We start from the raw sequence: 22,674 nt of genomic DNA on the forward strand, positions 1-22,674 counted from the left end.
TAAAACGACTGTCTTTGTATAAAGCTGGGTGCGTGCGTTCTTTTATTCCTGGTATCTCCTTCTACGAGGACTCTTTTCTTTCTCTTTAGATCTATATTATATTTGAAAATACGTTGAAAAATAACATTCTTTAGTCGCAAGTTATAGCATTATTGTTATTTATACCATCGTAAAGTTTTCTTTTGTATTTTGAATACCTCAAAAGGTTTCATAATATGAATTTCGACACAAGTTTTATCACTCGTAAATAGGGTAGAACGCTTTGAACAAATATTTGAATCGTGTTAGCCCTGTAGAGCGTAAAGATTTATATATTAATAAAGTTGTTTTCAAACCTAAAGTATTCAAATTGGTCCTACATTGAGATCTTGTAGTCTTTCATCTTATAAGTGGACTTAGATATTTTGAAGACAAAAACATATTTATCTTCACAAATATGCGTACAAAATAGTCATCTTCGTTCAGAATCTGAACAAACTTCAGGTAAACAAATGAAACAGTAGAACACAAATATTACCAATTGGATGTCATTGTAACTAAATACAATGACAAATTAATTTAGTCAACATTCTTTCTCTCAATTGAATACTCAGATTTGATTGTATTACAAATAGAATTATTTGAGTGGTTTATCACTCAAATAATTCTATTTGTTTATATACGTTTGCTGGGTTTACTGTTTATTAAAGGAAAAGTTGCCTACCCTTATTTTATTTGTTGACACCTAACTTCCACTAGCTTAGAGCTATGCTATTATCAGTAGTTTTTTTTAATGAAATAAGGGAGCAACAAACAAACAGGTCACCAGATGGAAAGCAACTGCCGTTGCCCATGAACACTCGCAGCATCAAAAGAGCTGCAGGTGCGTTGCCGGCCTTGTAAGAGGGAATAGGGTAATAGGGGAGGGTAGGGTGGGAAGGGAAGGGAATAGGGGAGGGTAGGGAATAGGGTAGGGGATTGGGTCTCCGGTAAACTCACTCACTCAGCGCAAGCGCTGCTTCATGCCGGTTTTCTGGCCGAGCCGGCCTTCCCATTCGTGCCGAAACATGGCTCTCCTACGTCTCAAATTACTATTGAAAATACACACATTTAAAATACACGGCTTTAGATCGTGCACCCTCGACACAGCTGTTGTTACAGTTTAAATGACATAGGAAACCCAGACCATTCACCATTCAAAATGAATTGGCTCCTATTTGAATTGGAAAAGGTCCCTGCATTTTTAGTAGGTACGTGACAGAGGAAAAGAACACTAAAAATACAGACCCAACTTTGGTAGAGTGAGGTAGCCCCGGTGTTACAATGGCGCTACGCTTGAACTAACTTTTTACTTGAACTACGCTTAAAGCCCATTGTACAACTTAAAATTACTTTATTCCAAGTAAACACACTTTAACTTGTTCAAGTAATAAGTTTTGTATGGAAATGTTAAAATTATTTTGGTGTTATAAATCAAGCATTCAATAAAATTCAAATAATTTCTAGTAAGGATCACATTCTATTTAAAAATTTTTTGTTTGCAGTTTGGGCTCTCTCTTTTCCTCTGAGAATAATTAGAATGATCGAATTAGTACAGGGTGTGCTAAAATCTTCGCTTGGTTATAGAGTCGCCTATGACAATGTATGGAATTGACATAAGCGTTCGTTCGTTAATATGACGTTGACGTTCGACTCGTCTTATGTCAATTCCATACATTTTGATCGGCGATTCTATAACGAATCGAAAACGAAAAAGTTTCGGCTAAATGGCCAGGAATCATTTAAACATTTTGACCTTACCATTGTGTTTCGGGAAAGTCATATTTCAAATTTTAAAAAATCCGCGTATTAAAAATTGTATTAATAAATTCTCGTAGACATCAAAATTAATATTTTAAAATATTTTTCCTGTTTCCACATTTCGCTATCAAACATTCTCATCCGTCATGTGTCGAAAACTAAATTCAAATGTTATGTAAATATCAAACTTAAAAATTAAAATATAAGCGAGGAATTGGAGCGACAGAACGGAATTTAACTGTAAAGATATACATTAGATTATATATTTTTCGAATTGGATTTACATAATATTATCAAACAAGCGTACGGCGCATCGAGGCACAAAACTTCATAATATAAAGTGTGAACATTTGTGTGAAATTCTGTACCTGTTGTTTTGATTATACATTTAACCTTGGCCAAAACTGATAAAAATACTTACTGGCATTAAAGGCACGTAGGATGATAAGAATGTAAGTAAGCTTATAAATTGAATTAGGGTATGAGTCTAGACTCTAGAGCATCTTTATGAATGTAAATACGTTCAAAGAGAATAATAAATAATGTGACAAGATAGTTTATTACGAAAGAAACTCTATACTTGTAATACATTTTTTAAAATCAACTTCAACAAAATACACTTGCGTACAAAAAAAAAAAACTGGTCGGTACATCTCTAGCAATTACGCCAATTTGTGAAAAAACTTTATAAAAAAAACCTTTTTTAGTCTTTAAAACTAAGTAGGACGGATCAGGATTCAGGGAGACTATTAAATCTACGAGTTAGTTAGGCAGACCGTAGACGGTTTGAAGAAATCTGAAGAGACCTTTATTACCTTTACCTTTCATTCCAAAACTCGTTAAGTTACAGCATGTTTACATTACGCGACAACGATACCCGACTATAAAACTGCAAACTTTTGTCAGATAATTGTTACATCTTTATATTTTATACCTACATGATTTTGTCGTGTTTAATCAGGGCGAGCGAAGCGAGCCCTAGTATATCCCACAACCTGAGCACATTTGTGGTACACTTTACGGAAAAACTATCGCGCCTATTGATTTCTGTTTTAACCTAGTAATACTTAATTTTTGTGTTATCATTTATTCGGGCAGTCAAGGTTTGATTACTATTAAAATATAAAAAAAAACCTGCCTTAAAGATTATTACCACGCAGAAAAACGACGCGAACCCTCACAAAGCTCGGCTTTTAGTTTACTATAGCTAATACTTAATACTTTAATACATATCCACTTCTCTCTCTACATAGTATGTATATTTAATCGGTGCGTTATTCGGTATCGTACGGCACAATGTGAAAACGCCCTTAATCAAGCAAACATTTCGTATTCGTAATTTCAATCCTTTTTTATTTTAAACGTAAACCTCGTCTAAAAAATAAATGAGTCACTTAACTCTGTTATATTAACTTCAATATTAAATAATACAAAAACAGCTTTCTTGTTTAACAAATATTGCCCTCTGAGTAAGTAAGTAAATAATTCTACGAAGTAGATGATATCTTCATATATATATAAATGGATTTCCAAATGTGTTAGTCGCGCTAAAACCTGAAAACGGCTGAACGGATTGGACTGATTTTAGTCTTAAAATATTCGTAGAAGTCCAGGGAAGGTTTTAAAGTGACACGAAGTTCACCGGGATACCTAGTCTATGATAATAGATGATATTCTGGTATCATGGTGTTTGTTATCAATTTCCTCCGAAACGGCTGGACTGACTTTCATTTTCGAAATAATGTTGTAGTACACAACACTATTTCGAGAATCAAAATCGGTCCAACTGACGACGTTTAATAGGGAGCTAAGGAAGGCCAAAAGACGCCCTTGGGCAAGGTTCTGTGAGGAAGTGAATAACACCTCGCAAACCTCCAGACTATATAAAGTCATATTTAAGGTCCCTAGTACTCATCCCAGCACTCTGAAGAGGCCGAATGGTACTTATACTAAAACTGCGGAAGAAACGCTAAGATTAAGTAGGAGGAGTAATCTTAGACAAAGGTTTCACTTGGAATAAGCACACCGAGTATATTACGAAAAAGGCTAGATGCGCTCTGGGTGCCTGTTGGAAGCTTGTCAGCTCTAAATGGTGTATTCGGCCGAAGACAATGCTATCGCTATATATAGCCATAGCGAGACCAATTACCACATATGGCTGCATAGTGTGGCATAAAAAGGCTGAACAAGTAAAATCCGGCTCGAAGGACCATGAAAAGGGTAATGTTTTAGGGGTAGAGTTTCTGTGTTTGGTTTGGTTTGTTGGTTGTTTTGATGGTTCAGTTTATGGTTCACACACGCGTGGTTGGTAGAGTTAAAAGATGCAAAACTGGTTAAATAATTTATTCACTATTACTACACTGGTTGACACTGGTTAATTATAATGGTTTAATTAATGGTAAATGGTAATGGTTATACGAGCTATGCTGTCAAGGCAACGACTGCCGACTCGGACGGCGGACCGATTGGTTGACAACCGTGCGACCATAAACTTATACGACAGTATATAAATAAGTATGCGTGTGACAAATACTACGCTCGCAAATGCGAAATCGATTATTATAATGTAAAAATGCTGATCTGTTCGATTTTCCTCGAACAGTAATAAAAGTCTAAACAGTGTACACAGACTGGTCGTGGTGGTGTCTAATATTCACGGGTGCACTCTCGTCAACACCCACCGCTTCCCTCGAGGCCCTGATCAACCTAACTCCGCTTCCTCTGCTTGTTCAGATGGAGGCCAAAAAGGTGGCTCTCAGGGCCAGGACGGCGGGCAGGACGAATTGGGCCTCCACCCCATTTCGACAGCTGGAACATTCTCTTCGTGAATCACCTGTCATGTCCATGCTATTAGATGCCATGATCAGGCTTTTCGAAACAATACCAGGTTTTTATACCTTCCAGGGAGGACTGGGAAAGAAAAATCCAAATCGATCTGCTCATAGCGCGAGTGCTCGCGAGTTAAAATAGGTCATTATGGAAAAATGATCACGCCTATTTATTTGTGCTTTAACATAGTAATATAGGTTTTTTATATTATGATGATGTGTATAGTGAAGTCAGTCAAGGTGTGACAACGCGAGCTCGAGCTTTTAGCTAGTTAAACAGCTTTATTAAGTTAATGGCCATTTACAATGGTAAATGGCCATTAACTTAATAAAGCTTAATTATTATGGTTTAGTTAATGAACTAAACCATAATAATTAAGCGGTGTAAACCAGTGTAGTAATAGTAAATAAATAATTTAACCAGTTTTGACTTTTGCATCTTTTAATTCCACCAACCACGCGTGTGTGAATCATAAACTGAACCATCAGAACAACCAACGAACCAAACCAAAGCTATGGAGAAAATGGTATGATATAATGACATGAAATGGAAATAGTACCTATTTCGTTATCATGAGGCAATTAATTTAATTTTTAATTTTGACGTCGCTGCTGCTGCAGTATAATATTCCAAAAAAAAGTAATCATTGTGAATATAAAGGTACAAGTTGGAAGCCGGCTACATGAAGTTGCAGCAGACGACATACCTACATAGAAATGACGTGTCGCGACGAAACGTCATTTCTATGTATTTCTATGAATGTGTCGCTAGCTTCGTGTCGCTAGCTGCGCAGAGTATTTCATCGTTTTTTTTTTTAATGAAATAGGGGACAAACGAGCAAACGGGTTACCTGATGGAAAGCAACTTCCGTCGCTCATGGACACTCGCAGCATCAAAAGAGCTGCAGGTGTGTTGCCGGCCTTTTAAGAGGGAATAGGGTAATAGGGGAGGGTAGGGATGGGAAGTGAAGGGATGGTAATAGGGGAGGGTAGGGAAGGGTATTCCCTTCCCTACCCTCCCCTATTCCCTATTAGGGTTGGGGATTGGGCCCCCGGTAAACTCACTCACTCGGCGAAACACAGCGCAAGCGTTGTTTCACGCCGGTTTTCTGTGAGAACGTGGTATTTCTCCGGTCGAGCCGGCCCATTCGTGGGCCGGCCGGTGAGCATGTATCTCCCACGTAAGAATACATACAAACCAGTAGTGTCGCGACGACACGTCGTCTGCGGTTGCTTCATGTCGTCCGCTGCCAACCGGCACCTTTATGGTTCCTTAAATTTGCCGTAATTGCTATCATATTCCTCAGTATCATTATAATTTGTCTAATTAGTCAACAAAATTATGTCTAGTACAAAAATTTAATTACTTTAAATCTTAAAATCACGTGGATGTAATTAAAACATAAAAACTCGTCGGCTTCCGAGTTATTATTTTTCAGCATTTATGAGATCGATTTGGACATTTTTGTAGATTGTTTTTGTTACTTAATGAGGTGCTTTTTTGTGGTTTCAGTGAAAATGCTGAATAATAATTCTTAATTTCTACTTTTATCCAGTCGTATTAACATTTACTGCTATAGACTACAATAATGATATTCATACAGCTTTTTTACATAGATACTTTATACAGAGTGTAACAAAAATAAGTGATAATACTTTAGGGTGTGTACGTGTTCCTTGTAAAGAGTTCACTATGATTATTATTTTTAACAAAAATTAAAACCGACCAAGGTAAAAACAAAAATAATATGAACTAAAAAGTATTAAATAACTCTTACTCTATAATAGTGCCTTTTTCAGAATTCGTCTAAATCTCAACTATTTCTGTACATACTACAGTCTTCATTATTTGAAGTCGGTACCAGCTAATTTTATCGTGAGTTCAATCAATGTCAGAATATCTGAAGCTTTTGGGACTGGTACCGACTTCAAAGTAATGAACACAGTATGTACAGAAATAGTTGAGATTTAGACGAATTCTGAAAAGGCACTATTATAGAGTAAGAGTTATTTAATACTTTTTAGTTCATATTATTATTGTTTTTACCTTGGAAGTCGGTTTTAATTTTTTTGTTAAAAATAATAATTTCACTCTTTTTAGTTATCTACAAGATAAGGCTTTATGCGTAAATAACCACTACGAATATTACTCGTAACTATTCACCTTATGTTACTGTAAGCGAAATTGTGGTAAATGCTTGCAGTTATCTAAGCGATGCTGCAATTTAAATACTTTTATCTTTAAAGGTTCAGGAGTTCTGTTCAGTGCCTTTGGACCAAGAGACACCTTCGTATGAACTTTCTCTTATTCATAACATATGTTTAAGTTACTAGAAACAACATTTTAACCACTATGAGTATTTTGATAAATTTCAAGGATTTCCCTCGATTGCTCATAGATCCCATCATCAGCTCACCACTTTCGTAATTAATATACAAAATCAAGATTATACCTTATACAACAACACAAGAATTTTGAAAATCGGTCCACAAACAGCGAAATAATCATCAAAAACATCTGCTTCGATGCAAAATATCACGAAAAGCATCAATAATTGGGTCATAATGTGATGACCCATGGCATTATTATGATTTTGATGATGATAATCAAATAAATTGATGTGTTGGCTTATGCTTTCGGTTGTTTAAACAACGCCGAAATCCCCGAACCTGTATCTATAAGGATTCAAAAGTTCTGTTGCGTACCTTCGGATCCAGGGTATTACCTGGTGCGAAATTTTACTCTTTGGTAGCATTTACCTCGAATGCTTCAGAAAAAATTGAAATCACTATATGTTTCCATACAAATTTCAAGGAGTCTCCTCGATTCCTCCAGGATCCCATAGTCAGATCACCACTTTTGTGAACATGGTACCAAATTCGAGTTAAACCCTATACAATGACACAAATACACAGACTGACATTGACACAATCATAAATAAAACAAAGAATTATCGGAACCCAATGACATTAGTGAATCATTCAACAATTACTATATACAATTGACAAATAAAAATAAATTTAACTTTGATAGGAACTATATTAATTCGACTTTAACAAATAATAACCCGAATACTATATTCTTAAAGCCGACAGACCAATACGAAGTAAATAGTATTATTAAAACCTTAAATAACACAAATGCAGTAGGATTTGATAATCTTAAAACTAAAATAATAAAGGCATGCGCCAAACATATAAGCCAACCTCTGAGTTTCTTAATAAACTTATCATTTGAGGAAGGTAGCTTTCCAGAATTATTAAAAAAATCTATTGTTAAACCGCTATTTAAAAAGGGAGACCTTACTGATATGAATAATTACCGTCCTATTTCATTGATACCGGTATTGTCGAAAATTTTTGAAAAAAGTATACTAAAACGATTATATGATTTTGTCATATACCATGGAATACTGAAAAGCGAACAGTTTGGATTTAAAAAGAACAGCAATACCACATTAGCTTGCTTTGATCTCATTAAATATATTACTGAGTCGATCAATGACAGGAATCTTGTAGCAGCCATTTTTCTGGACATGACAAAAGCGTTCGACTTTGTAGATCACAAACTGCTTCTTTACAAGCTTGAATGTTACGGCATACGAGGTAAGGCAAATAGTTGGCTTAAATATTATTTATCCAATCGTCTACAATGTGTAGAAATATCCAGATTAAAAAATGGTTTCAAAAGAGTTATCAGATCAAAATTTTTAATTAATGCGTTTGGCGTTCCTCAGGGAAGTATCCTAGGCCCTTTTCTGTTTTTACTTTATATCAATGACCTTCCCAATGCTATTGATCATAAAACAGTATTATTCGCTGATGACACAACTTTGGCAATTAAATGTAAAAATAATCAATTATTTCAAAACTTAATAAAAAACATACTTGACAAAATATTAAAATGGCTTGAAAACAATAACTTAAAAGTAAATCTAAATAAGACAAAAATTATACAATTCGGACACTCTAAGACACAAAAAATTAACCTTGACATACAATATAACAATACAAACATTGACATGGTAAATAACACAAAATTTTTAGGACTAATAATTGATGATCGCTGCGACTGGAAATTACACGTAGAACATGTTTGTAGTAAATTGGAAAAATTTGTCTACGCAATAAAAAAATTACGAATTTTGGTATCGGTTGAAGCAGCTCTAAATGCCTACCATGCTTATGTATCCTCTGTACTTTCATACGGTCTATTATTGTGGGGCAACTCAGTTGAAGTTGAAAGAGCTTTTAGAGTACAAAAAAAATGCGTTAGAGCAATATGTGGAGCGTGGTCACTGGATAGCTGTAAACCATTATTTGAAAAATTTCACATTTTACCTTTACCTTGTATGTACTTAAGAGATATTAATGTGTTTGTGAAACAGCATCCAGAATACTTTATACTAAGTGCAAATGCAAATGGAAGAACCGCCCCACCAAGAAATAAATTTAAATTATATATGCCCCAGTGTAGGCTTGATATTTTTAAACGAAATGTATACATTAATGCCATCAAAATATATAATAAATTGCCAAATCATTTTAAAGACCTTAATAACCTAGTATTCAAAAGAGAAATTACAAAGTGGTTTGCAGAAAAAAGTTTTTATAGTATCCAAGAATATATGAATTATAATTGAATTTATTACTGTAATTTTGACATTATTTTGACTTCTAATGGATAATTATAATTGAATTTATTACTGTAATTTTGACATTATTTTGACTTCTAATGGATAATTATAATTGAATTTATTACTGTAATTTTGACATTTTGCTACTTATTTTTTATGAATTTTACTTATTTTGACTTCTAATAGATATTTTAATGCTAATTTAATAATTACGAACTTCGTTTTGTAATCGATTCTAATTTTGTAATTGTATAAATTAATCGATCTGAGAAATTCATAATCTGAAAAAATCTGAATTGTTGTGGATCATACTGATATTGTATGGTATTCCGGTCTTTCTGAATTAATAATATGAATTCAGATTATGAATTCAGAGTAACATCTGTGAGGCTAGCCGCCTCACACAGCCGCGGCTGTGAGAGGCCAGCCTACACTGCGCCGTGGGTGTTCGCCTGACGCTTAGTGTGTACATTACAGTACGGAAACTTCTTAACGATAATGTTTGTAGACATTATCACAATAAAAATAGACGTAAAGTGGCCGATCACGCGCTGTGTATAAATAATTTTATCACTTGGCAGATGTAGAGCGTCGCACCTCTACGCTGTTGAATGTCGCGTGCTCGTTCACGTAACTATTTATTCTTGTCGCCAAATTTTTCAACACGGTAGTAGAATTCTTTTTACTAAGTAATTGACATTAAAGTGTTTTTAAATTGGAGTATTTTTAACTCAATTTAAAACCACCCAATATTAGCTTGCTTTAAATCAACATAAACAGGTGGTTTTTGTTGATTTACAATTTCCTTGTTGATCGATTAACCTTCCGTGCTCAGTCAATACTGTTTATTTTACATAAGTATTATGATATTATTATGTTGTTTTTATATTATGAAACACGAAAAGACCTAATCATGATATGATTAGGCAAATAATATTATTATTTACCTTTTAATGCGTATCTATATCTAATAAAATGTTATATTACTACATATAACTACTGTTGGTGTTCATATTCAATAGTACCTAGGTATACGGTAAGTTTGTACGGAAAATATGCTTATTAATTATTTCGTATATTACGAACTCTTATAAAGTTAGGGATTGCAATCCGGATATTCTTTTAGCCCTAGTTAATAAAAATATTGTCATCTTCTCTGGCAGTAAATCTGCACTTAAAGTACAGCTTACTGCAGCAAAAATTTCGTCCAAATTGGATTTGGATTGTGGTCACAGGTCAGATGTTGGTAAAAGAAACTAACTGGCCCAAGTAGACCATGAATTTTTTACCCTACTTCGACTCTACATCTCGTGCTGTTGATCATTGTTTGTGTCTTGGACCTGTTTATTGTAAGTCCTACCCCTAGGCTTGCGGTGCTAAGATCTTGGAACATAACTCGAAGATGTTCGGCTGTAGGAACAAAATGGACTAATTCGTTGATAAAACGGATATTGTTTTGGCTTTATCAGTAGCTTAAGAAAAATTATAATATTTTTAAGACGTCTGATTTTGCCCTTTTCAAATGAATATTAAATTAAAGAAATAACAAGAAAATAACTCGCCTACGAAGCTATTTATCAAAAATATTTATAATTTAATAAATGAAAAAAATTAGCATGAAAAAATCCGAAAATCCGTTTTTATACTTATCCGTTTTTTTGCAGTACAAAATATAATAATTACAACTTTAAGTAGGTAGATCTAACAACTTCATTTCCAACCTACATATTTTAAAGTTAATTACCCAATGTCAAATTAGTTATATCATAAGCAACCTACATAACCTACATCATATACCTAACCTACATCACATAAGTAACCTACATCAAGTGCTAATATTTAGAGATTACCATCCATCATTGTATCTAGAACTCGGAACGAGTTTATTTGTTTAAGTCCCAGTTAATAGTGCATGTCTATAGAGCGCAGACAGTGATAAATCGCTGGATGAGGACATCGAAGATTATTTCTATTTCGGCGCAAACGCGGCGCGGCGCGGCGGCGGCGGTGCGCGGCGCGCGGCCCGCGGGCGACATCGGCGCGGGCGCACGGACCCTCCTAGTTCAGTTTAGTGGCCGCGCTTGCTCCCGCAGCCGCCGCGTCGCCGGCCCGGCCCGAACACGTGTCCCGCGAGTCACTCACCCGCCGTAACTCTCCCAGCCGACTCCGTGATTACCCGAGCATCGGCTGATCGTTATCGCGGCTTATGGAAATCAACACGAAAATCGATAAGTGCACATTAAACCGCGACGCGCGTGCACCATAGACGGGAGCTTGATGTATTCGTACTTTGTGTGCAGTTACTTTGTGCCGCTGCTAATACAATGTAAGAGTTAAATATACGCAAGGTCGCGGCGTGTCGGGCGTACATTGGGAATATACTTGCGAACACTTACTCGAATTACTCGCAATAAAATATGTACATCGTTTTGAGTGTAACGTGGGTGAACCTCGTGGGTGAACGGTCGTGACTCGTGGTGTCGGTCGACGCGCGATCCCTGCGGCTTTAAATCGTTCGGAGTTGTTTTTAATTAAGTCCGCACTAATTAAAGTAGGTACGATCGATTCAGTTCAATGAAGGCCGTTTTAGTTGAATTTGCATGACAAGAGCCGGCCGCCGGGCGCGGTGATATCACCTGGTAATAACCGCGTCGAGTGTTCGGCGAGCCGCTAACGTGCGCCCGAGATAATATGGTACGGCTCGCGCCGCTATAACGGCGGCAGCCTGCGCCCCGGCCCGGGCAGGCTACACGGGGGAGTGCGGTGAATATACAGTGAAGTGCGTCGGTATACGGTACCGATATGTTGGTGCATGGTGACCCCGGACCTATACAACGGAGGCTCTCAGGTCGTTCGGGAATTCTATGCTCGCCTGGGGCGCCGGCAGGAGCGGCGCCGGCGGCTCGAGGAGGGTGCCCATGGCGGTCCCGGAGGAGGACACCTTCGACGACAGCGACGACCACCGGAGCGCCTTACGCGCAGGCTCCGTCGCCGTGGCCAGGAGACGGCCCGCCGTCCGAGTGAGGCGAAAGTCGAAGATAGTGTACAGAGTAATCAGGTCAGTTCACCTCCCGCTCGACGTTATTCGGAGTTGTTTATTGACGTTCATGAATCACCTGCTAACTCGTCGGCCGAAACGTGGATAATTTGGGGCAATCAATATACATTAAGTACCCACACGGTTGTCGATATTTGTCGACAGTCGACACGCTACATAACGCTGTCAACACGACAAACTACCCAAATGACAAAAACTGATTCCGTCCAAACGGAGCTTATGTTTACTTAGCCATTGTACACGAATGCCTAACAGCGTCCAATTATTGTTATAGTTTTGTGACTCACATGACACATTTTGGTTTGGACATTCCTGCATTTTTCCTACAGCTCTCTGCTCTATATCTACGCTGTATGCGTCAGCTGTGGTAAACATTATTATGGTATTATAGCTGTAGCACTGATAACGTTAATGAATTGATATTATGTACCTATGTGTATGACATATAAACACTTTTCAAACTCATGCTAAAGATTTGCCAATTATCTGTAACTTTTCAACCGTAACTTTGTTTGAATCTATAAAAGAAATCTATATATTTTGTCGTAACTATAGACATGAGTTCTAAATGCCTGTGGGGGCCTAATATTGGTGCTTACAATTAGACACGCAGCGCTTATTTGTAGAACACGATGCATTCACAGGCTTTATTAGGGTTGGGACAATACAGCAGGTATATTATTACAATGCTTTTATACATTTGTATTTTGGTACAAGGTATAACGAAATAAAGTGGTAATTCAGGGTACCTATTTATGTGTCCCATAAGTAGAGTTTTTGTCAAGTTTCTTATGAAAGCCTTTTGAACTTCTTACTCTTATAGTTACTTAGTTTTGTATGTCATATTTGTTTTGGTGCAATAAAGTATTTCCATTCATTAATTCATTCATTCATTCATTCAAGCATATTTTTTAAAATTATTGCATGGGAATTGGGCATTAATGATGGTGGGGCATTTGTCACAGAAACATAGAAGTCAGAACTTACTCTTTTACCGCAGCTACTTTCACAATGAACTCTACACAAGGAACACAAACACATTCTTAAGTAATATATTATCAATTTTTACGCCTTGTATAGACTATAGAGTTCACTTGCCGTCCGTGGCTGACCAAAGAAAAGATGGCACGACGAGCTGGACTTACACCAGGCAGCCGGGTTGGCCAACGGTGGCGCAGGATTTAGCAAAATGGAAAACTTTAGGGGAGGCCTTAGCCCAGCAGTGCGACAGCATAGGCTACTTAAAAAAAATAGAGCTCACCGTGAAGGCAGCAACGCTAAACCCTGTCTTGTATACACGGTACACCCTGTATTATTCGTATAACATTGGCAATTTGCCGGGTAAAGGAGTGAGCACACTGAGACGGGCCGTGCCGGGGCTCATCGCAAAAATCCGCCTCCATACAATTTGTATGGAAGCGGAAATCCGCTGCGCCCCGACACAGTATGCGATACGCGCATCCGCTTCCATACAAATTGTATGGAGGTGGATTTTTGCGATGAGTCCCGGCACGCTAAGCCCCGGCACAGCCCGTCTCAGTGTGCTCACTCCTTTATAGGTACGGGCATGCGGGTGCGATGGAAAAAATGGCATCCGGTGAGGCCGGTGACTTCGCATTCCGCGCACGTCCGAGCTCCGCGCAGGTAGCGCAAAGGACGTGATTCACACGAGATTATATTATTACCTCGATATGTTAAACCTAATAAATAGATAACTGAAAGTGAATGATATACATGTAAATAGCGTTAATAAGGTTATCCAGAATGGTATTTAAGCTGACAAAGAATACTTTCATAAAGTTGAAAAGGCGAAAAATATTAAATATTAATACAACTATATACTAACTATAACTCTACAAAATTCAATGCGTGTAAAATGCATGCGTTGTACTTCATAATACTTAATATTTTATTATGTTGTATTTGTATTAACTATGGCGTTTTTTTTTCAATTAAAAATATGTACTTACTAACAACTAATGTTTGGAGTACATAATGGAAGTTTTCCCATGGATGTTTTACATTAGTTATGAAAAATCTTAAAAAACTTATTATAATAATAATCTAAACAACTGGAAAGGGAAAAAATTACAATTGTTTTATTATTCTATTAAAATTTAACATTTAGTTACAAACTAGCTTCGTTCCGAATCAGAGGGCGGTGTGAAACTATTTATTATTTGATAGCTTTTGTGGCAAACTCTACCGACCCCACAACACGTGGGATCGATCGGAAAATAGAGCTACACGGAGATGAACAAAAATGTCATTCTACTCCTTATTACCTTGTATTAATGTGCACGGACAAACTGATAAGCAGCTGCTGTATGCATCCGAAAATAGGTAAGGATTTTACACGAGTATAAAATATTTGTACACGAAGCGGGTAGAGCTACTTTTGTCGGTGCGGAAAAGAAAATGTACAGCGCAAAGCCGTGCATTTTAAAATCGCATATGTTTACTATTTAGTAGAAAGGAAATAATATCATTGTTGCTCCGTTGGCTCCGTTTCCCAAGGCTTCTGGAGGAAATTGGGTCGGTATATGATCCCGGGAACGGTTTTCGAATATCAATTTCCTATTTTCAGCGAAGCATTTAAGCAGGTAACCGGCACTCGATAGGTCGGTAATACCTCCTGTAATTAATTTCCACGGCAGCTAATAACAAAGCGAATCTGTATCGCCAAATCGCCGAATTACTTGTGATCGCTTCTGAAGTCTCGTCTAATGGGTTGCCAATCGATCTAATTTAAAGTTAAATTTGTTTTAAATGTAGATAATTATATAAATTATGCAGTCAAGTCAACGTACCTACAACAGCGAATTTACTAAAAAAGGTTATCCAAAATTTTACCCCAAAAGGGGTTAAATACGCCGATCGTAATAGTAACAGGGAAAATTGAACTAAATAAAAATGTTTATGATGAAACTAGCTTTTGCCCGCGGCTTCGCTTGCGTTAAGACGTACTATTACATACAAACTTTCATCCCCTTAGGGGTGGAATGTATCAAAATCCTACGTCATAGTAGCTTTATGCATGCAAGGCTCAGCCCGATCGGTTTAAAATTTACAAAGTTTCAAACAAACTTTCATCCCCTATTTTATGCCTTTCTTAGCGGATGCCTGCGTCATAAGTCATAACATATCTATCTGCATGCCAAATTTCAGCCCGACCCGTCCAGTAGTTTGGGCTGTGCGTTGATAGATTACTATGTCAGTCACTAGTCAGTCAGTCAGCTTTGAGTTATATATATACACATATTATTTAGATAATTTTAAAATCTTATTAATTTATTCACTACGATTTGCATTTTAATTTTGGTAATGTCTCGTAAATGTAAATGATTATTATGAGACAGAGTAATAAACTGATCTTTATTTCACCCGAAGACTGAAATATTCCGCACAATTTAACTCTTAACTTTTATCTTCACATTCAAATTGTTATTTGAAGTCGATGCCAATTTTTGTGTGTATTATACTTTTCATAATAATCTTTATTGCATCTAATGAAATACAGTAATACAAATAAGTTTGTTCCGGTCGAATAGCATGGTGGAATTCGTAACATCGTATCGTATTTTAGTCGTAACTAAAAAGTAAAAATTTTAAAAATGGATTTGTATCGAAATGCAACACAAAATAATGACTTTAGAAAAGCTTTAGCTTTTACAATAATTAACCGTTTTATATGTAAGTAGTTACAAAAGCTTCTTCTTAATTTATGTTTCCAAGACGTAATAAGCAATAATTCGGCAGAAATAACTAATAAAATTAATTGCATACCATACATACCTGGTAAGTTTATACAGATTTTTTTTTGGTTTCTTGTCAAACCTTTATCGGATTTATAGTCGATATTGATGTTGGTGGGATTGTTTGTTTATTACCGACTACTCAGTGGCGATCGAGGCCGGCTCACATGCCGATGTGAGTTTAATCAAGTGTCATACTCCCGGTCCGCCGTCCGCGCCGGCCGCCGACGTCACTCCACATGATTGGAAATTAAATTGCACGGCAAGTCGAGTGCTGGCGCTGTCTAGTGTCCCGTAATTATGTTCCATTAATCTCGGGTCGATCCTTAAGGCCCACTCGCGCCACGCCGCCGGCCCGCAGTTACTAATCGCTTCTCGAAATACCTTGTCTTTTCATGTGAAGAGGGGAGAACATCACGATTTCATGACTAGCTCAGCACGAAGGTTCCGGACAAACTTAAGTGCATCTGTTACTGGCAATCTGTATTCTGTATAATCCGGCATTGTATACAGAGCCTAAATTATACAGATTGCCGTAACATTGACATCTATGTCGATGTTACGGTAAACGGTGTCGATAGACTTAAAACGTTAATCAAAATGAAATAACTAAATTTTTTACGGACCTATGTCAATTTATACTAGCGCAGAGTCGAAGGGCATTGAAGCGAATTACCAAAACTAAACATAACAAATTCAACCTTAACTCCAAAGCGTAACGCACACATTACATCTGAAAATTTAAAAAGGCGCGCCCGCGTCCGGCGCATTCGCGCGAATTTGCGCGAATGCGCTCGACCAACCCTGATTGGTCTCGCTAAAGTAGTGTGTGCGTTACGCTAGTAAAGGTTGAATTTTGATGTTCAGTTTTTGGGAATTCGCCTCGATGCGCTTCGACATTGCGCTAGTATAAATTTAATAATATTGATCTTTAAACATTTTGATCACTTCTTGAATTATGAATAACAAGTTTTTGAAAATTAAATCTATTATTTTGCATACTGCTCGATCAATCCGCGAATTAGTTATAGTCGTTGCGCTGTAGGAGGCTCTCATCTAAATATCTATTGACTATTATACATATTAAACTGTAGAAATGAAAATTCTGTACATTAAAGATATTCAAAAATAATAAGCGAGGGTGTCACTACATCGATATAGAAGGCAAAAATGTGGTTAGCTTTTTTATCTGTCTGTCTGTCTGTATGTTTGTTCCAGCATCACACCAAAACTACTGATCCGATTTGAATGCGGTTTTCGCAGATATAATATTTTTCTTCTTCCAACTTAACATCTGGTGTATAAAATTTTCCCCCTACCCCTGTTGTGATTGAATGGCGTTGTTCAGTCAAAGGGCTAGCTGTTTGATTGAACGGCTATTTAAACCAGTCGGCTGCGACATATATATTTGAAGCTCTACGTACCGAATAGCGTGTAAGTTGTAACTTATTAATAGCGTTTAGCGTTGTAAATCCTATTTCCTATTATCCATACTTCCATACTAATACTATAAATGGGAAAGTGTGTTTATTTGTTTGTGAGTTTATCCTTTCTTCACGCCCAAACGAAACAATCAATTGACTTGATTTTTGGCATAGACTTAGTTGAAAGGATGGAGAGTAACATTGGCTACTTTGGGTCTTAGCAAAACATCATGATCCCAAAGGAGGCTTACGCGATTTTCGAATTTCACGCGAGCGAAGCCGCGGGCAAAAGCTGGTATTGTAATATTTAGTGAACTAATCCACCGGGTGTAGGAGTGTTTGCATTGTGAGGCTGTACTCATTACAGTAGCTACATAAGCTTCATTATACTGGAACATTGTCAGAGTAGACATTGTACTGAGTCAGAATTTTGTTGGCTTCGCGTATAATAGTAAACATGAAACTTTGCAGCGTAGTATTTAGTTGTCTGAAATTCTACAGTATGGTTTCAAATAAACAAATTAAAAGGTCCAAACGAATTTTCGTCCATTTAACCGTTTAACGGCTAAATTTATACCAGCTAGAGGCCTGAATTTCTGTGAAAACTAATTTGTGATTTAAACGCGAATGTTTTGTCTGGCGCCGATTATTATGACTTAGTAGGTCGAAATCCAAATAATAATCTGCGTCCCTGGAAAAAATAATAATGAGGAACGACCATCTATGTTGGGTGTATTGTTTAATTACAAGGGAAAATATTTTCACAAGCGACGGTAACACGATAACCGTAAACTGAATAATATCTGAGCCTAACTCTAATTAAGCCAGCAAAACAAATGATGAATTTTGAGAGGTTCGTTAACGGAAAAACTCGACGGGTAAATGCGCTTCGTGATCCAATAAATATTATAATTTTCCAGCGTCTAAATTACATTGTTGGTTATCCTATTTGGACCTGATAAATCATATTGTAAAATATCCTTATAGGTCCAAAAACTTCATAATGAAAATTGTGTGTTCGACATTATCCCACGCAAAAAGTCAATATTATGTAGATATTAATAGGTCTTAACTTTTACTTGTGTTTATAATACTTACTAGGCTCCTGAACCTGAACAAAATATTTTATTTTTTTGTCTACAATATGCTATTAATTAATACTATGTGGTTTATTTGCTGGAACCATAGAATAAATTGCAAATAACCCTCCTGACAGTCGGGTAAAAAAAACGATTCTTAAAAAATACTTATTGTACAGGTTCCTAGATATTTTTTTTAGTTTACTACTCAAAAAAATATGTTCTAGGATCAAGCTAATTTTTCGTGAGTAGCTTCATTTTCATAAGAGGAACTACAATTTCCTTTGCGAAAATTCTCTAACAGAGATAGAAAGGATTAAAATATATTTCGATTTGATGGTCCTAAAATATGGATTGTTCTATTTGTAGGACAACTTTACTGTTAAATTATAATATAGTTCTATTAACATACAAAACATCAGCTTGTTTGGGTTTCGTTTTAGGGTTCCGTAGTCAACGAGGACTTGTTGATTTTTTTACCCTTTGGGTACGGAACCCTAAAAAAAGACCCTAAGGGTCAATTCAGACCGCAATTATGACAGACTTGCATGATGTCTCACGCAATTGAAGTCTGTCAAATCCATACAAATTTAGAAATGCATCTACTCGTCGCATTGCGGTCTGAATTGGCCCTTAGGCTGTTTACACACGGCGCCGCAGCGGCATCGTTTTTAGCCGCCGCGGTGCGATCATGGGACCGACTAGTCTCGTTACATGTTTGTTGAAAACTGCGGCACGTAAATTTTGCACAGTTATAGTTTATATGGAGAAAGAGTGCATCGAGCCAATATTATTTTAAAATTATGCTTTTATCATATATATTTTTAACAAATAAAACGTTACACACACTACGACACTACTACTAAAAAAGATGACAGATTTTTGAGTGACAACTGACAAGCCTTTACATACGAATTATACTCTTTTGTTTATGGTTGAAGACTGTTTTTTTGCTTACACGGCCAGTCTGAGATCAGCTGAGTCCTAGAGACAAGAGTTGAAAAAAAATATGATAAAGTCAATATTTTTTTACAAAATATAGGTAGTAGTCCTAATGTCGTTGAAACTAAGGTCGAATTTCGACCATTGGGCGATCTCTAGTTTTTTTAATATTTCGATGAAACTTTGCTCTTCAATTTTTTGAAGGCGCGAATGAAAAATAAGAAATTCGTATATCTCTGGTAATAAACCCGATTCACAAAAAATAAAAATATTGTACGGTAAAGACTATAGCAAAGTACTTTTGGTATATTCTTCATCACAATGTCAGTCAGTAGCTATGTCCACACTATGCACTTTCATCTTCAATTTTCGTCATCTTCCTTCATTAAACTTTAATTTTGGCGCATTCAATAATCGAATGCGTCAACAAACGCAACGCCAACATGGCATGCGAAAGTTTTGGATACGGTCAGAGCGCATGTGTCGCGGGCATGCCTCACGTGCGCTGTTGATTGCGCTTGCGCTAAAATGCATGCCCTTGATTAACAAAAAAAAGGCACAGTGTGGACATAGCTATTCAGTCACCTTTGAGTCATATATATAATAATACATATATTTAGATAAGTACTAGAAGTTGCCCGTAACTGTCTTACTCAAAAATTGGTAAATAGCGCGGGAACGGGACGGGAACGGGAGGAATATTTTGGTACGATAAAAACTAGCCTACATCCCTTTCTGGACCTAACGCTGCGTTTCCACCAGAGATGTGTTGTGACCAGGAATGTGGTTTTAGGACCCAATAGCATCGCCGCGCTAACCGATGTCATGGAAAGCTCACGTCAATGAAGCGATTCTATTGGTTCTCAAAAACATATTCCTCGCAACACATCTCTGGTGGAAACGCAGCCAAAAAGTATCTCCTTACTACATACATATTTAGTGGTTTACGCGTGAAGAAGTAACATACAGACAGAAGTGCCACTTTTTTTTATATTAGTAAGGATTATAATAATTATGGATTAATCGAGTAGGTTTTTGCGGCAAGCGGTAAGAGCTTCCGTAGCCTTTTTTTACATGGGGAAATGCTTTACGCATCCGCGGCGGATTGGGAACATCGGCTGGGGATGTGGGACTCAACGAACTACCCACTGAAACCCCATGGTGCTCCACTCCCCGCTTAGGCAAAGTTACGGGCACGATCAACCCACCGCAACTTTTACAAAGCTTTCGTAGCCTGGAGGTATATAAATAAAAGGGTAGTATTTAATCGAGTGACTGTAAATTACAGTTTTAAGTGTCAAAATTACTAAATTGGCGTATAGAATTACTATTTGAGCGACTGAGAGTGAGTGACGAGAAATTAACAGAACAGCAACTTAAAAATTAACACTTCTGGTCTTGAATAAGGCTTGATTTTATGAATGGACTAGCTGTTGCCCGCGACTTCGTCCGCGTGGACTTTATAGTTGTTCCCGTACATCGATTGAGTCGCTTACGCGCATATCAGAAAAGTATATTGTGTGGGAAGTGGGAACCGCACATTTTTTCGGGACAAAAAACATTCCTTGTCCCAAATTCAAATTAGTATCTCCAATCTCCATGCCAAATTTAATCAAAATAGATTAAATAGTTTAGGCAAGAATCATAAGTTTATAGTGCGGGAACCGTATATTTTCCGGGATAAAAAGAATCCCTTGTCCTTTCTCAAGACTGAAATTATTGCCTATTGCCATACCAAATTTCATCAAAATAGATTGAATAGTTTAGACTTTAGGCGATAATCATAAAAGTTTATTGTGCGGGACCCGTACATTTTCCGGGACAACATTAGTATTCCTTGTCGTTTCTCGAGACTCAAGGTATCTCCATACCAAATTCCATCAAAATAGATTGAATAGTTAACGCGCAAAGCGTATATTGTGCAGTAAACAGTATTTTTTCCGGGATAAAATGTATCCTATGTTCTTTTTCTGGACTCAAAGTATCTTTATACCAAATTTCAGCAAAATGGGTCCAGCCGTTTACGCGTGATGTCGTGACCACGCGAAAAATAACGTTCCGCGCAGCTTCGCCCGCGTAAATTAGATATTTCACAGACAAATTAGTCCACGAAAAATGGCCTATGATCCTTCACGTGGTCTACTTCTTGCCTGTGCCAAATAACAGAAAAATTTCTCCAGTAGTTCGTGAGATAAGCCCTTTCAAATAATTTGCCCCGTTTTTCCACATTTTCCCTTTATCTCTTCGCTGCTTTTAGTCTGAGCGTGATAAAATATAGCCTATAGCCTTTCTCGATAAATAGGCTATCTAACACTGAAATAATTTTTCAAATCGGACCAGTAGTTCCTGAGATTAGCGCGTTCAAATAAGCCCTTTCAAATAATTTCCTCCCGTTTTTTTCACACTTTCCTCTATTTTTTCGCTTCTATTAGTATTAGCGTGATAAAATATAGCATATAGCCTTCCTCGATAAATGGGCTATCTAACACTGAAATAAATTTTCAAATCGGACCAGTAGTTCCTGAGATTAGCGCGTTCAAACAAACAAACAAACTAACAAACTCTTCCGCTTTATAATATTAGTATAGATTATATTATAATATATTTTTATTTCGTGAATCTTTAAGCCCTCGAAAATGTTCTCTCTTGGTCACAAATTATATTTCCTCGTTAAATTATTTATGAAAGTTTTCCGCAAAGAGTCTTGACGTGGGTCACTTCACCCTAGGTTTAAAAAAAAATGTATATTTTACCGTATTTACTGTTACTTCGCAGCCTATCCGTCTAGTCTGAACATTTGTCTGTGTGTGACTATACAGTTATCAACAGTTGAAGTTTTCAATATATTTCTGCTGCCCTGAACAAATCTAATAATCGTCTGTAGTCAGTACAGCTTGGTTTTTATATTTTCCACTAGCGCCCCGGCTTCGCACAGGTATTTAAAATATTGTTACGGTACGGCATGTGGTGCGCAAGTACATACTCGAACCTTCTAGAAAGGTCTAATGTTTGTTTACGTGTTTACCCTTTATTTGTTAGCGTGTTTGAATTTAGACCTTATGACTGAGTCCATAAGGTCTAAATTAAATTCAACTTACTGCACTTATCGCAAGGATGGCAGTTTTATTGTAGTACATTCCCGAGCCTCCTAGAAATTTCCCACGGTTGTTTA

The 22,674-nt window shown here is 36.9% G+C and overlaps 1 protein-coding gene across 6 annotated transcripts in view; it reads left to right on the forward strand.

Annotated features, from left to right (window-relative positions):
* The window catches only part of LOC121728533 (eye-specific diacylglycerol kinase), a 119,024-nt gene that overhangs the window by 16,382 nt on the left and 79,968 nt on the right, over positions 1-22,674 (forward strand). For 2 of the 6 annotated variants that reach the window (XM_042116685.1, XM_042116686.1), the window contains exon 1: positions 11,312-12,302. The exons of the other annotated variants lie outside the window; for them this stretch is intronic. In XM_042116685.1, coding sequence (XP_041972619.1) covers positions 12,109-12,302 — 194 coding nt within the window. In that variant the 5' untranslated portion in view covers positions 11,312-12,108. Of the gene's footprint in view, positions 1-11,311; positions 12,303-22,674 lie in introns of those variants that run through there. 6 annotated transcript variants of the gene reach the window in all.

Source organism: Aricia agestis, chromosome 7 (assembly GCF_905147365.1).
Source record: "Aricia agestis chromosome 7, ilAriAges1.1, whole genome shotgun sequence".
NCBI lineage: Eukaryota > Metazoa > Arthropoda > Insecta > Lepidoptera > Lycaenidae > Aricia > Aricia agestis.